The sequence below is a fragment of the Coloeus monedula genome, assembly GCF_965178545.1.
Source record: "Coloeus monedula genome assembly, chromosome: 8".
NCBI classification, from domain to species: domain Eukaryota; kingdom Metazoa; phylum Chordata; class Aves; order Passeriformes; family Corvidae; genus Coloeus; species Coloeus monedula.
In genome coordinates this window covers 20,853,562-20,867,772 of record NC_138788.1, presented here as the reverse complement: position 1 = coordinate 20,867,772, position 14,211 = coordinate 20,853,562, and the positions used below count along the sequence as shown (strand labels likewise).

Below are 14,211 nucleotides of genomic sequence, written 5' to 3'. Positions count from 1 at the left end.
TCCAACAAGAAATGGCAACAGGCTCGTAAGCAGGAAAGCAGAACTGCTTGGCTTCATGCAAAATCATTTGCTGTACAAGTGCAGGTTTTAAGCTCTGCATGCAAGTATTTCACTATAGATGATAGTACCACCTATTCCATGGGTGAATTAGCACATGTCACCTCACAGCCTTCCTGCCACCAGAGAGGTGCAGGGAATGCGTAGCTCCACTGGGTTTGCCATGCCTGTTCTGCAGCATGCAGAATTCCAAGATGAAAGACAGAGGAAATCTCTCACAGGGTAGTTCAAGATGGGCTTAAGATCATTCTGTACAGGCAGAACCATAAAGGAGGAGGTCCTGAAACACCTGGCAGTGCTACAGGCAGAAGGTCAGTTCTGTTCTCACCTGTGCTGGGAAAGGAAGAAGAAATGTTCAGGGTCCAAATGTGCAGTCTTTTAGGATCAGATGTCCTTCTTAGGGCAGGCTTAAGATACAGTGGGTCATGACTGACCCCTCTGCAAGTGCGTAAGTGCAGAAAAGGAATAATCCCCAATCCTTCCTTGCCTCAGAGAGACACTGATAGTACTGATGCTCAGGTCTGTTCCTTCCCTGCAGCTCCCAGCAAACTGAGCACCATAGACAGCATGATGCCCTTGACACACAGTTTCTATTAATTTCTGTATCAGGTCAACCTCAAAGCTCTGGGCCTATTAAACACTCCTAAAGCTCTGGGCTTTTAAAACACCATCCAGGCAAAAGATTCTACCAAGTGTGGATAGAAAGGGAAAGGGTTTTCTAGTCAAGATCCATTTTAGTGAGACCTTATCAGAGAAATACAGCACCCTCCACCCCAGCAAAAGGCTTGTCAACAACTCGGGGGGTGAACCTGGCAGTGGGGTGCAGGTTTAGAGAAAACAGGTGGGAAATCTCATCATCATTTCTTAGGTGGTAGGGCAGCACACGTACCTCTCCCTCTGCCATTCCAGGAGATGCACTGTGAGTGTAAGACTGAACAGGCGTAATTAACATTTAAGCAAGGAGGGCTCCTGTGATTCCTGAATTTTTAATATCAGTGGCTACAGAACTGAGGCCCTCTCACACAGAGCCAAAGAGACGTGGCTAAGTAAGCTCCATTATCTCCAGCTGCAGCCCTGTAAAACACTGATAATTAGCTTCCAAGCATGCAGAGGCAGGAGAGCTATCCATCCCCTTCAAGTTGTCGAGTGCACTAAAATGTTTCTGCAGTCCTTTAGTACTAATCCCTATTTTTGGAATTGCAAATCATAGTTTTCAAAGCCCAGAATGTGGCTCCAACTTTTAACCCAAACTAAACAGCACTTAGAAAGAGTGAGCACTCCCTAGGGACTAGATCGGTGCATCTGAGAAGTTCACAGCTGGATTTTAAAAAACCCAACTAAAGAAGGCAGAGTGAAGAAACTTCTTTGGAGTCTGGACATTATGCAGTGCATCATACAAAGAGATTTGTCTTCAGAAAAATCACACTGATCTGTTTGTTAGGAATTCTTAAAAACCTGAAAGGTCCATGTTCAAACTTTGTAACAGGCTGGAAAGTGTTACTGACAGAGAAATAGGCAAACCTAGCAGGCTGAACTGCAGCATTAGTCCTGCGAAGCCTCCAGCACTGAACCTTGTACGCCAGGCTCCCTCTAGTGCTGCCAGGCACGCACAGCGCAGAGGGACCCCGGCACTGGGAACCAGTTACCAGAACAGCAGCACAACCGAATGATTCTTTGCCTAGATGGTATTTTTTTAAAGTAAGAAAGGAAACTATTTTGGCTCAATGATTCCCTCTTTGAATTTAAATGAAAATTAATAGAAAAAAATTAATAGGAACTGAATAAAATGTTTTCTTTCTGAGTTTTAAACATGTTTTAAAGCATTTTAAACGAAATTATAATACTGAAATTAGGAAAAAATTACATGTTTCTCCTTGAGGCTCCCATTCATTTTTTAAAAGGCATACTTGTTTGAGAAGCTTCACTTATCAAAAAGCACTGAATGTCTTGGTCAACTCGTCCAACACAAAATTCCAACAAAGAAAAAGTTGGACCCAAAGGTCACCTGGTTCATGCCAATTACAGGAGGCAGAAAGTCTGTCTTCATCCTGCCAACACGTAAGAAAGCTCCCCTATAGATCTTTTTTCTGAAGCATGGTAGTTACCCCACCTCTGTGCACCAGAAAGGGCTCAGGGTGTCCTGTACCAGCAGTGGGGCTCTGGCACTCCCCATGCTGCTCAACTTCATCTTCACAGAATTGCCAACAAGGATATTGCATAAAATCATTAAAATGAGTGAGCTGTGATTAGAAAACCCTGCTGGTTTGATCTCCAGAACTTTCTACTCACTCCTGGGGAAATTATTTACGCTAACATCAACAAAGGTGGAAAGAGTACTTACACTTTGCTTCAGTTACCAGTCAACATATAGATAGAACAGCATCGACATTGCCCCTTGGTAATATGGTCCTGTAAGTACTCATGAGAGACAGAAACATGGGAGTGACACACAGAAAGATTTAACTGTGTTTAAATATTTTCATGTAAAATAACAAAAAACCTATTCTGGAACATGCCCCCAGGGCAAGATTGAATCCACTGCACTGCTTCCAGTATTTTCTGAAGCATCTGCCTCATTACAGAGCTCTTGGGAGAGTGGGTGGTCGCTGGGTTAATGCTTTTGCATTATTTTGGGCTATGGCATGTAATTGAAAAGAAGCTGAAATGCCTTAGTTGTAACTTGAGCTTCCCCTTCATGTATTCACACATGATTAATGAGTAGCCAAAAAGCCTGAAGGGTTTATAATGAACATAGGGACATGTATTGTAGACAAATCCATATTTTGTCCTAAACAATCATTCATCAAAGCTGCAATTTGACTCTTTACAATTAAATGCCAGAGCACCCAGACCTGAGATTACTCAGATGTAACCTGTGCTCCTCTCTGAACCCTCACTGAGAGGGACATTGTCATCCATTTCCAGGGAATCAGCCTATTTCCTTTGCCACTAGGCATAATTAGCAGCTGTATTTGATGACCTTTGATTAGAAAGAGTTCACCAAACCTGAGAATAAGTGGACTATACTTTTACAGGCCTCCCCTCCAGGAAGCATGTAACACATGCTGAGAATCAGTATGAGTCAGAAGTCTGACTACTACACCTACATGCATTTTTCTGAGGGCAGGGCACCTTTGCAGACCCTCTATCCCCCAGCATGAATAAAATAACAAGGTTAGAGTATCCAGAGGAGAGGACACTTAGCAAGGCCCAGTTTAACATGTCATTAAGCAGCACTGACACCAATCCCTGTTGCAGTTTGTCCTGTAGGTGATATATGAATTGCCAACAGTTCTGGCAAGTCTGGGAGCCCACCATGTTCCCGAGTCCTGGTTAAAACAAAATTCTTAATAATTTCCTTTAAACATTTAATCTTTCAGTAACATCCAAAGATGAAATCTCAAGTCCATTACACAGGAAATTTAACCAACCTGTTAGCAAATGTCAGGTCTGTAAAGATGGCAACTGCTGATCTGGTAGAATGAGAAAATTTTAGGGAGCTTCTTTTAATGCAGTCTCTAAGGACTGGATTGACACTCACAATATATTTTGCTCCACTCCTCAGCTGGCTGATGGATAATAACATATATCATTTAGTTGCATTATATCCTAAGCTCAAATCAGTATTTAGGAATGAAAGATAGCAAATGTCTCCCACTTGTAATTTCACCCTGTAATGTAATGTAGGTGTTACATTGCAATGAAATAATACTGTAAATTATTAGAATTTCACCTACTCAAAATACTTTCAGGAAGAATTTTCAGACTTGCAGCTTTGCAGTTGACAAGTTCTAACCTCAAAACAAAAAAAACTTCTGAAGAGTCTAGCAGTAATATTAATTATAACTGTGTGATTAACAGCCATGGCTTTCAAAGGCTTTACTGGAGTTGTCACATTTTATCCACAGAGTCTGGTCTGTCTGTCAGCAGAGAGATGCCGCCCAAGGGAAAAGGTCCACAAGGGAAAAGGATCACCTTGAAAGTGGCCAAAAATGCAGTCCGTGTAGCTTTTAATGGAAGGCGCCGCCTTGACTTAAGCAAAATGGGCATTGCCACCTTCCCCAAGTGCATTCTGGAGCTGGCTGACGTGGAGGAACTTGATTTGAGCAGAAACATGTTAAAAAAGATTCCAAACATCATTGAGAAGTTCCAGAATCTGATGTGGCTGGACCTGCATAGTAATCAGCTTGATGAGCTGCCTGCAGCAATAGGCACACTTCACAACCTTACTTACCTGAATTTATGCAACAACAAGTTGAAAGCTCTACCAGAAGAGTTGACCCTGCTCAGGAACCTGCGTATTCTCAACCTTGGCTTGAACTGTCTTGAGACTATTCCCACCACTCTTGGGACCCTAAGGGAACTTACTGAGCTAGGTCTCTTTGACAATGCCTTGACCATCATCCCGAAAAGTGTGAAAAAACTCCCCAAGCTTGAGAAACTGAATGTAAAAAGAAACCCTTTACCAGAATTTGCGGAGGAAGAAGAGCCGATTGACACCGTTAAACGCACAGAATCGCTTTACTTAGTAGAAAAGAAAGACCTGTGCAGCTCCTGCCTGCAGACATGTCAGGGTGAGAGGGACGAGCTGCACAAGTTAGAGGACATGACACCCGGCTCCTCAAATAAGCCAAGTTTCCCTTCACTCGTTACACCCAACTCCTCTGCAAGGGATAACCAAGAAGAATGGAGAATGAAAGACGCCAATCCTTGAAATATACCAAGGCACTCAACAGACTGTGTTCCATGAAGCCCAGCCCAAGCTAATAAAAAGCTGACCTCTCTACTCTTCCATTTTCCTGCAGTTCTGCTTCTTTAAAGATCAACTTCATTTTAGAAGCAGACCTCTTTGGTCTCTAAAATGAAAACCAGAACAACTAAACTATGTGTATATTTGGAAAAGACTATTTCCATCTGGGCCTGTCCCTACAACATGTTCTCCAGGTTTCGGCTTTTTGGGGTGTTTTGCGTGTGCAGTGTGCAGTGAAGGGATCTTTTTAAAAATAGGTTTTTGTAGTAAATCCATTCCCACCACTAAGCCACAAATATTATTTCTGTTCATTTTTGTAGGGTGAGACACAGTTGAACCAGTCTCAGTAAATACCATTTGGAGGAAAAGGCACAGACCTGGGAACCTTCTGCTGCTGGTGGCTGCCACCAAGGTCTCAGAGTCTCAAATAGGCACTGCCAGTGTAGGAACAGTGAGCCTGTTCAATTCAGCAGAGGCAGCAAACACAAGTGTTATGCTGAGGAGTAACTAAGCAGTGCAAACACAATGCTTAGAGATAGATAACCAGTGATCCTGGTTGCCATCAAGGGGCCAGATTCTGCAAGTTCTTTGGGATTTTGGGTGCTATAGCTAGGTGCAGCAATCTACAAGTTGCACAACACAATCAGCATGGCATCCCATACTTGTAGTGTTTTCTCTGCCTCTGCGTCTCTCTCCAAGGAAGATGTAGAAGGGAGAACAGGTAGGAAAAATATTTCTCTTTATAAGGGTCCCAGGCTTACCACTTAAGCAGTGAATAAAGTGATTAAGAGAAGAAGAGTCACTGTGTTCCATGAACCAAGAATCAGCTTGTGAATTGATGAAGTCAGGCCTGGTATCCCCACAGCACTTTTAGCTTTCTGTTGACATGTACGTATGCACATGTGCACCTGAGCACACACATTCACTTGCTCAAATCACATCCTTAGGGCAGAGAGTGCTGACATCCTGCAAACAGCAATATACAGGGACAAGCAACGAGCAGATTATAAAAGCACTCATGCATGACATGAGAAGGGCTGGCAGTGGCTGTAATAACCTATGGGGATGGCAAACATTTAAGTATATTTATATGAAGAATAAAGTGCCAGGAGCACTTTAGTTTTTAAATTACTACAGTAGAGCCTGGGAGTCAGAACTCCTGTGTATTTCCTATGGACTAGGTGGAAAAACTGATAAGGGATTTACCAGAAATTCTATTACCACAATATCATATGATGTATCAAACTAGTATTTTCTTCTTTCCATGCTTCAACTGTGCAATTATTAATAGTGTGTCTGGACAAAGAATTTAGTCTAGTCTGTTTCCTCGTCTCAGGTATGGCAGGAAAAGCTGGAATGCTGTGGAAGTTGGCCATTGTCCTCCTAAATGGGGAAGGAGCTTCAAGTGCTACTTTTGAAATTTTCTAACTCTGAAGCAGCTCCACAATTCAAACAAGGGAAAAGTAAACTCATCAAGTCTTCAGTCTGTTAGTTCTGAGCTTGGTAAAGGGAAGCACACCTACTGAGGTAATTTTCCTTAATTTAAGAACGAGTTTTCTGGCTTCAGTACTTAGGCAATGGTACTATCTTACATTTATTTTATTTCAGTTCATGCTCTAACATGGTCCAGCCAAAGTTATGCCAAAGGCCCTTTATGTTCTCAGAGTGAATAAGTTGCATAGGGGCTTCTCTCAGCCAGTGGAGTAAAACTGAAGGCAGAGCCTTACTGCAATTCAGGACACGCTATTTTAGACCTAGGCATGCAGCCTGTCTCAAATTCTCAGATTAAACATGAGTCAAGTGTTTCTCCCAGTAACCACCAGCCCAGTTAATGCCCACATTTCTTGATGCTGTAATGCATCTTCTCTCAAGACATTCACACCTCTTGAGCTCCCAGCAAGCAGGGGGAAAGGAAATCCTAGGGTGAGTTACTGTTTACACAGAACAGACATCATGCTCCCCAGTCAGCCACCACCTCTGGCATAGGCTAGCCAGAGCTGTTTTCATACTGCACTGATACTTTTAGCCAGTTGATGACTGGTGCTCAGGGGTGAAAATGCTCACTTACAAGACAGGTAATGATCTGCAACAGGTAGACTGAAAATTAAAATGGGTACAGCTGACACAGGCTACAACAGCTCAGGGGCAATGTGCACCTCAGGTCTCAATAGAATTCTGGCCTCAGCAATCATTTCAGAGGACACCAATTAGACACTTAGAACTGTGTTCCCCAGATACCCAAATTGAGCAAAGTTACAGTAACTCATGACACGCATGAAACATTCTCTCAAGCACCTCCCATTTGGAGAAAACTTCTTTTTCCTGCAATGTTAAATCTGAGGGACACGTTAGAATCTCCACTGTGTAGCTAATACAACATGCCAAAACATCCATGTGTACATCTCTCACCATCTGCCCTAAGCACACAATGAAGAGGTCTTTATGCAAAAGCATTATGGATTAGCTCTGTCCTCACCTCACTGTCTCTTCCTACAGTAACCATCTGTGTAGAGTTTACGAATAAAGTGATATTAAGGAGACAATAATTATTAATCATCTCTGCACACTCAGCTTTTCAACACTCATCTTCATGCTGTGATGATGTATGCTAGAATGCTTTTTGAAGTTCTGGCAACACCTCTGAATCTTTAAAAGGGAGGATACAAACAGGTATGTTTCTATATGCTTTTTTTAAGGTGCAACTTATTCACACGATTGCACTTATTACAGTTATCCAAGGTTTCCTGTGTTTTACCTTATATTTAGGGATTCTTCCGTTATCCCCTTTGACTTCAAAGCAGGTTGGAAAGAGCAAAATCTATAGGAGATATGAAAGGTCACATTATAGTTATGCAAATGGTTATTACAACATATTACATATCTATAAAACTGCTGTGGCCTCACAACTTTCTTCAGGAAGCCACAGCATTTCCCAAGACTCTAACCTGGGACAAAGCTGCAAGACAACAGGCAAAAGCATACATCTAATATTAAGGAGTTGCTATGGGCTGGATAAAAGCAGTTTCTCTCCCTAATAGGACTTTGAAATTATATATAGGGTTACGGACTTTTGATTTAAGGTACTATTAAAGTCAGAGAATAAGAACCCATTCAGACATTTACTTAGCAAAAATGGCAAAAAGAACACCAACCCTTATCTCAGCCATTCATATTTACATTTGCTGTGGGTTTATGATATCAGACAAACTATACCCTTGAAAAATATAGGTTTGGTGACCTTCAGCTGAGGATCAAAACCGTGTCTTGAAATGCCTTTGAAAGATTCCCCCAAGAGATACTTGTCAGAACTCAAAGACAGCAAAGGTAAGGGCTGGCTTTGGAGCAGATCCTGGTGACTCTAACTAGCCACACTGTGCAGCCACATTGGAAAGGAAGAACAGATAAATCTGCACTGACTTTTTAATGCACTACTGGAATAGGAACTGCTCAGAGATTTTAGGAGCAGAAGGAATTGCTATGATTCTTTGGAAATTAACAGTACCAATGCTCAGTTCGGGCTGCAGAATTTACTACAGGAAGTACTAGTACTGAAGTGGATTTTCCTGTGTAAATGCCAGTGAATGTATAGTAATCCTGATATAATGGCCAGAACTGCAGCAGACAAAAACATGCAAGAAAACAAAGTGCAGATTAATCACTTCGTAGTCTTACATTCAAGTTCCATTAAACAAGGCAAGCACATAAGGAGAATCTTTTTAAAAATGTCTTTGTCAAAAGTTAACTCTACGAAGATAAAGTTGGAGAGACAAAAATATGTTATTCCTAAAGAATCTAGTGATACTATGTGGGTTGGAAGAAAGCAGGAAGAAACCTTCTTCCACCCAGTACAGTGAGGTGAAGTGGAAGTGGTTCTCGTCTTAGTGGGAAGAAGGAAAACAGCTACAGTCAAAATTTCCTGGGATGCAGGGACACAGAACACATGACTGGGCGCTAGAAAAGTCCTACACATTAGATCCCTTGATAAGTCAATGGCTATATAATGCTCAAAAAAAATTCACAGGTCAGAAAAAGGAAAATTTCATAGCTAAAGTGTAACCCATGAAAGCTCAAGGAAAAAATGGAAAATAAAGTTCCCATGGCAACACAACACAGACACCTGACACCAGGATAAATAGGGTGGTATACCAGGAGCATCACCAGGAGCATTCCCATGTCATTATGAGCTCGTCATTACCTTTTAAATATCTTATTTCGGTCACTGTCATGGAAGACAAGAAATCTGGAGTAACCATTTTTGAAGAATATTTCCAAGGCGATCTCCTGGAAAGGTAAATCATTTACAGTGTGAGGAACTGCAAAGCAAAGCCTAGTGCTGCAAAGGGTCCATCACAGCCTGTCCAATTCTTCAGGGCTTTAAAAACAAGACCTTGACTTTTCTGACAAACGTGCAGAAGTAAAATAAAATACATCTAACATTCTAAATATCTCCAACAGTAGGAATGGTCCTACTGGGTGACTAGGAGTTCAAAGACCTCTTTGAAGCAAAACCAAACTCCAGATATTGGTTCCATCAATCACCTTTTCCTGCTGCTTCTGAAACATTTCTATCGTGAAATCTCAGTGTGATTAATAAGACAATAGTAGCATTAACTTCCAACTAGGTGATAAAGATAACACAGAGAGGGGATTCTAAATAAGTTTCTTTTAGAGCGCATCCATACTGCTTTCTAAATTAAGAGAGAGCTCAATAGAACTGCCAAAATAATCTCTCCTGACTAGAAGCAGCAAAGGAGGAAGGGGAGTTTATGACATTTCTCACCAAAACTTTGAAGAATTAAAGTTGAAAGAAAACTTCACTCTCTTTTCACCTCCCTGGAATGTCTCCACACGTTGTTATGCTGGGCATTTGAATATAATCCTATTATTTACTTAGTGAGTGGTCCTTTTTTCCCCCAAGTCATTCAAGTAAAACTATGAATAACATGCAGTGTCTGGGAACACAGACGTGAGTTTCAATCCAAATGCGGCAGGTGCAATACAAACCTAGAAAAACACTATGATGGCAGGTGGCCCATACATGATTCATGGATAAAATATAAAGCTTAAAGGTAATATGAGAGCAGCTATGACAATAAACAGCTTGCACCATTTGCTCTGAAGCTCAGCTTTCCAAATGAGGTCTGCTCAAGTGTTGCCATTACAGAATTGGGCCAGTGCTTTGCTCTGGGCTGGGCTATGTGCAGGGACAAGAGGAGACCTGCTGAGGCACAGTCACTGCCTAAACAGCTGATCTACCTGGCCTGCAGGGAAAGCACAAGGAATCAGGTTTCCTCTTTTCCACAATACATTTTCAAAGTTTGTGGCATAGAGTCCCAGCAAAGCCTGATAGAGATACCTGAGTTTTCAGTTAATTAACTGAACAAAACAACCCTGGAACAACAACAAACCCCCCAATCTACAAAACCCCTCAAACCAGCAAGCTCTGCCTATTCCCCAGGCCCATCCAAACACTGTTTCTACTCATCTCCACTTTTCACTTTGGGTCACACTAACACTTCTATTTTTCATGTTTAAAAAAATCCATGCATACACAAATGTGAATATATGAGTAGCTGGAAGTCTTCCACTAAGACCTTTGATGCTATCCCACAGACAGAAGAGGTGACAGTTCTGCTACTCAGGCTGATCACCTAAGTGATCTAAGAAAATAAGCTTCATACAGTTACTCAGAACATGACTTACCGTTCCTGTACATGCTTGGTGAGTGACCTAACCACTGCAATGTACTGTATCCTGAAGCATCACCCACTAAAATTACCCAGTTTGCATACACAAATATAAAATAAAACAGGGCTGACTCATGGATGAGTACCATACTACATGATATAGGACAATTATCAGCCCTATTTTCTCCAGCTTCTGAATTTTCTAAATGACTTCTTAATTCACTGCTGAATCTCAACCTTCCAAAAATGGATTCAAAGTAACAAGTAACTAGTTACAGCTGCTTCAGAATTCCGTATTTTGGTCAAATCTGTGAATGAATCCTTAGACTGTACCAAAACCCTCTAAAGCAAGTACAGGCTCTGGTGTTGCAAGAAGTTCTAGTTACGACTCTTCTGTGATTCTCCTTACAGATTCAGCTAAACGAGACAAAACTGAAAGGGTACTGAGGCCCCTGGTGATGAGTAGCTCCTGGGTATTGCAGCTATAGGCACAGAATCCTCTGTTTTGGCTTATAGTTCTTTTATTGAACCACATGCACAACTTGAATGTTATTCCAAGAGGCCCAGGATAAGTGTGTTAGTAAGCCATAGTACACTGATGCCGTAACTACTGAAGTCTTTGGGAGCTCAATATTACTAAAGTCAGCTGCTTTCTGGTAGCTTCCATAAAAATAAAGAAAATTAACTTCAAGTCTAATTTTCAAACACACTGTGTGAACAACACTGTTAGCCCAACAATTAATAATCCAGCCACTCCACTCAGGGTGTTTTAACACTGTGGTGAGTATAGAAAGGTGTTTGCATTAGCAAAGGCTAATGAAGCAATGAGGGGACCAAAAGCATTTTGATACTCAAGCAAAAAAATATCAGCAGTCTTAGTGAAAACTGAGCAAGCAGTTTTCAGTCATGTGTCACTGCTGCTGTTGCAGCTTTCCCTCTAATGACTGAGCTTGTTAATTCCTACCTGCAGGAGAAAGCGCATCAGATGAATCTCTTTGATATCATGATATGAATAACGGGAACACATCTGGTCTCCCACAGCATGATCTTTATGACATAAGTTGAAAATAAATGGATCACTGATTCTGGAGGAGAAAAATAAAAAAATAAAAAAAATATTTGAAACAAAAAAGACCTGGAGAGACCTCTTGAACATGCAAGTCCTCCCCTAAAGAAAAACAACAATACCAAGAGATATCAAGATCAACTGGGACATACATAAACTGAAAACAAAGCTAAATAAAGTTAAATACTAAAGGCAGATTTTCAACTAGTTACCCAAATAAAGAGCCTGTTGAGGCTAAGGGTAGGTTTGGAGTTCTTTTAGTGCATGCAAACAGGCAGACAGCAATGTTTTGCACACGTTGAAGTCTGAGAATGAGCAAGGGAAGAAACTTGTCAGGAGAACCTGAAAGCCCAAGTCAAGGGTAAGCATCATATGGACACACAGCTATTGTAAAGAGCAATTACTTGGAATTAATAATTAAGCAATTAATTAATTATTATTTTAGTTGTGTATATGCATTGGAATTTCTACCTACAGCCTAGCCCACAGAAAATCCCTTAGAAAAACAACCTAAACTTTTATCAGATCCAGTCTAATCGATCCTTAAGTCACCTGATCAGACTGACTGATATTAAACTTAGTAAGATTCGGATGCAGAGCAGACAGTCAGGGAGTAAAAATGCTGAGCTACTCACTGTCCCACTGGGTTTTGCACATGAGCACACAGTATGCACAAAGAGCTTGGTCTAACAGAATCATTTTCAATATTGATCGCTTTCAATAAATCATGAGTCAGAGATGATAGCAGTGTGCCAAATATTAATTACGATTCTGTCTTGGAGGCACAAACAAAAAACTTATGAGACAATGAAGCTAAAGGGTCTTGTACTAACTGTTCCATATGAATAAAAGCTGTCAGCTTCTCAGAAAGAAACTTTAACAACACTATAAGGTAACTGAAAACCAACAATGTATGTGTGAGACTGTCCACCATCTCCATCTGTTGAAGATGGGTGTTCTCATGGCATCTCCAAAGCCTGTGAACAAGCACCTCTGTTAGTTATGTTAAGCAGTTTTTTGAACAAATGGGAAGGATGGAAAACTTCTTGCTGTGCTACTATTCTGCTTAAATGCCCTCAAATCTGTGCAAATACTGGAGCTGACCAAGCCGATCTCTGGAAGAAAGGAAAGAATGACTCACCTGGACAAGCAGTGACTAGTACAGTAGACTTCCTCCAGAGGGGATAACACGAAGCACTCACAGATGTAGAAGTGCTCTTTGCCGAAGAGCAGCACCCCTTCCAGTGCTGTATGACCCCGCACAACTGCCACGGAGCACTTGAACGTCACCTAGTATGGAGGCAAGCATAATAAGGCCAGGAGCTGGTAACACAGGAGACAGGGGCAGCAGGGAGCCAGACCCAGTGATGTAGAAGAACATATTTTGTACCAAAAACCAATGTTTGTGCCATATTGATTAGCGAATTCACAGGAACAAAGCCACAAAAATCACCATACGACTGACAGAGGTCCAATCAGAATATATAAATCTGTCAATCTAATTGTCTTAAAGATTTAGATAAACATTCTAGAATATTTTTAAAAATTTGCCTTGACATCCTAAGACTCAATTTCTTGTAGAAGAATTTCTAAAATACAATTTAAAAACATGGGGAATTTTTCAACAAAGTATTTTGTTTATTATATAAGCCAGTTCATAGAAAGTTTTCTTGAAAACTGACCAGTTTTGATAAAGAAAAGAAAGCCTTTTTTCTGGAACATTTTCTATGGCTGATAGATGGTGCAGAAAGTAAATAAACCAATATAGGGACTGGAAAATGGTGTGGCCTGCAGGAAAAATAAAAGTTCTGATTTAAAATCAAGCAGTAGTTTATCGCAAAGAATTTCTCTTACATTTAGAAGCATGGAGTTCCTTATTTTTGTCTGCTCATATAATATTCTATATATACTCAGCTCCAAAAATCAAAGCCCACTGGTTAGTACAGTGAATTGGGAGGGTCAAGGCCAACTCAGTGTTGTGCCCAGTTTCAACCAGAACTTTCAACCAGTACCTCCTCCATTCCTAGGGAAGGAGGCAGTAGCTAATCATCTATTAGCCCAGCCTCAAAAATCTTCCTCCCAAAATCTTAAAACGCTACTACCTTATATACTAGGAAAACTGTGCACTGCCGAGCTCCCCCTGTAAATTAACACAATCCTGAATCGCATACAATCCAGAAATGAGTGTAAAATTTTGCAAGCTGAGTCCATCTGAAGCTGCAAGAATAAAGGGATTAGAGAGTATTTACATAACAGGAGAAGTTTCCTGATTCAGAAATGTAATACAGTGCTCTTAAAAGAACAGATTGACAAGTATGAGAAGTATCACAAATCTGTTTTTCTCTTAAGATCTCAATGGTCTTACCTCTACCAAGCTTTGTAAGAGCTAGGGAGCTGTATTATTTTTTGGGGCAGGCAAAATTGACCCAGAAATGGGATTGGTTTTACTACATAACGTAAAGTCTACATGATCATATGTAGGGTAAGAATGGTTCTCCTTTGCTCTTTGCCTTTGTTCCTAACCTCACTATTTCTGGAGTCAAATCTACAACCTTCCTTGCCATCCCAAAATACACACAGTCTAGCTCAGGTCAGCTGAAACAGACCTGCACTGCTTCACAAGGTTTTAGTGTTTGATGTCAGGATAACAT

General features: G+C 40.9%; 2 protein-coding genes across 2 annotated transcripts in view; one reads left to right on the top strand and one right to left on the bottom strand.

Moving 5' to 3' along the window:
• WDFY4 (WDFY family member 4) overlaps positions 1–14,211 on the bottom strand; it is a 120,154-nt gene that overhangs the window by 33,594 nt on the left and 72,349 nt on the right. Inside the window, exons 43-46 of the mRNA XM_082285929.1 lie at positions 12,702–12,850; positions 11,459–11,579; positions 9,003–9,088; positions 7,563–7,625 (exon numbers count right to left, since the gene is read on the bottom strand). Coding sequence (XP_082142055.1) covers positions 7,563–7,625; positions 9,003–9,088; positions 11,459–11,579; positions 12,702–12,850 — 419 coding nt within the window. The remainder of the gene's footprint in view (positions 1–7,562; positions 7,626–9,002; positions 9,089–11,458; positions 11,580–12,701; positions 12,851–14,211) is intronic.
• Positions 3,992–4,771, top strand: LRRC18 (leucine rich repeat containing 18; the record flags this gene model as incomplete). The annotated part of the gene is made up of 1 exon (XM_082285930.1): positions 3,992–4,771. One exon carries the CDS (start codon positions 3,992–3,994, stop codon positions 4,769–4,771), a length of 780 nt encoding a protein of 259 aa, XP_082142056.1.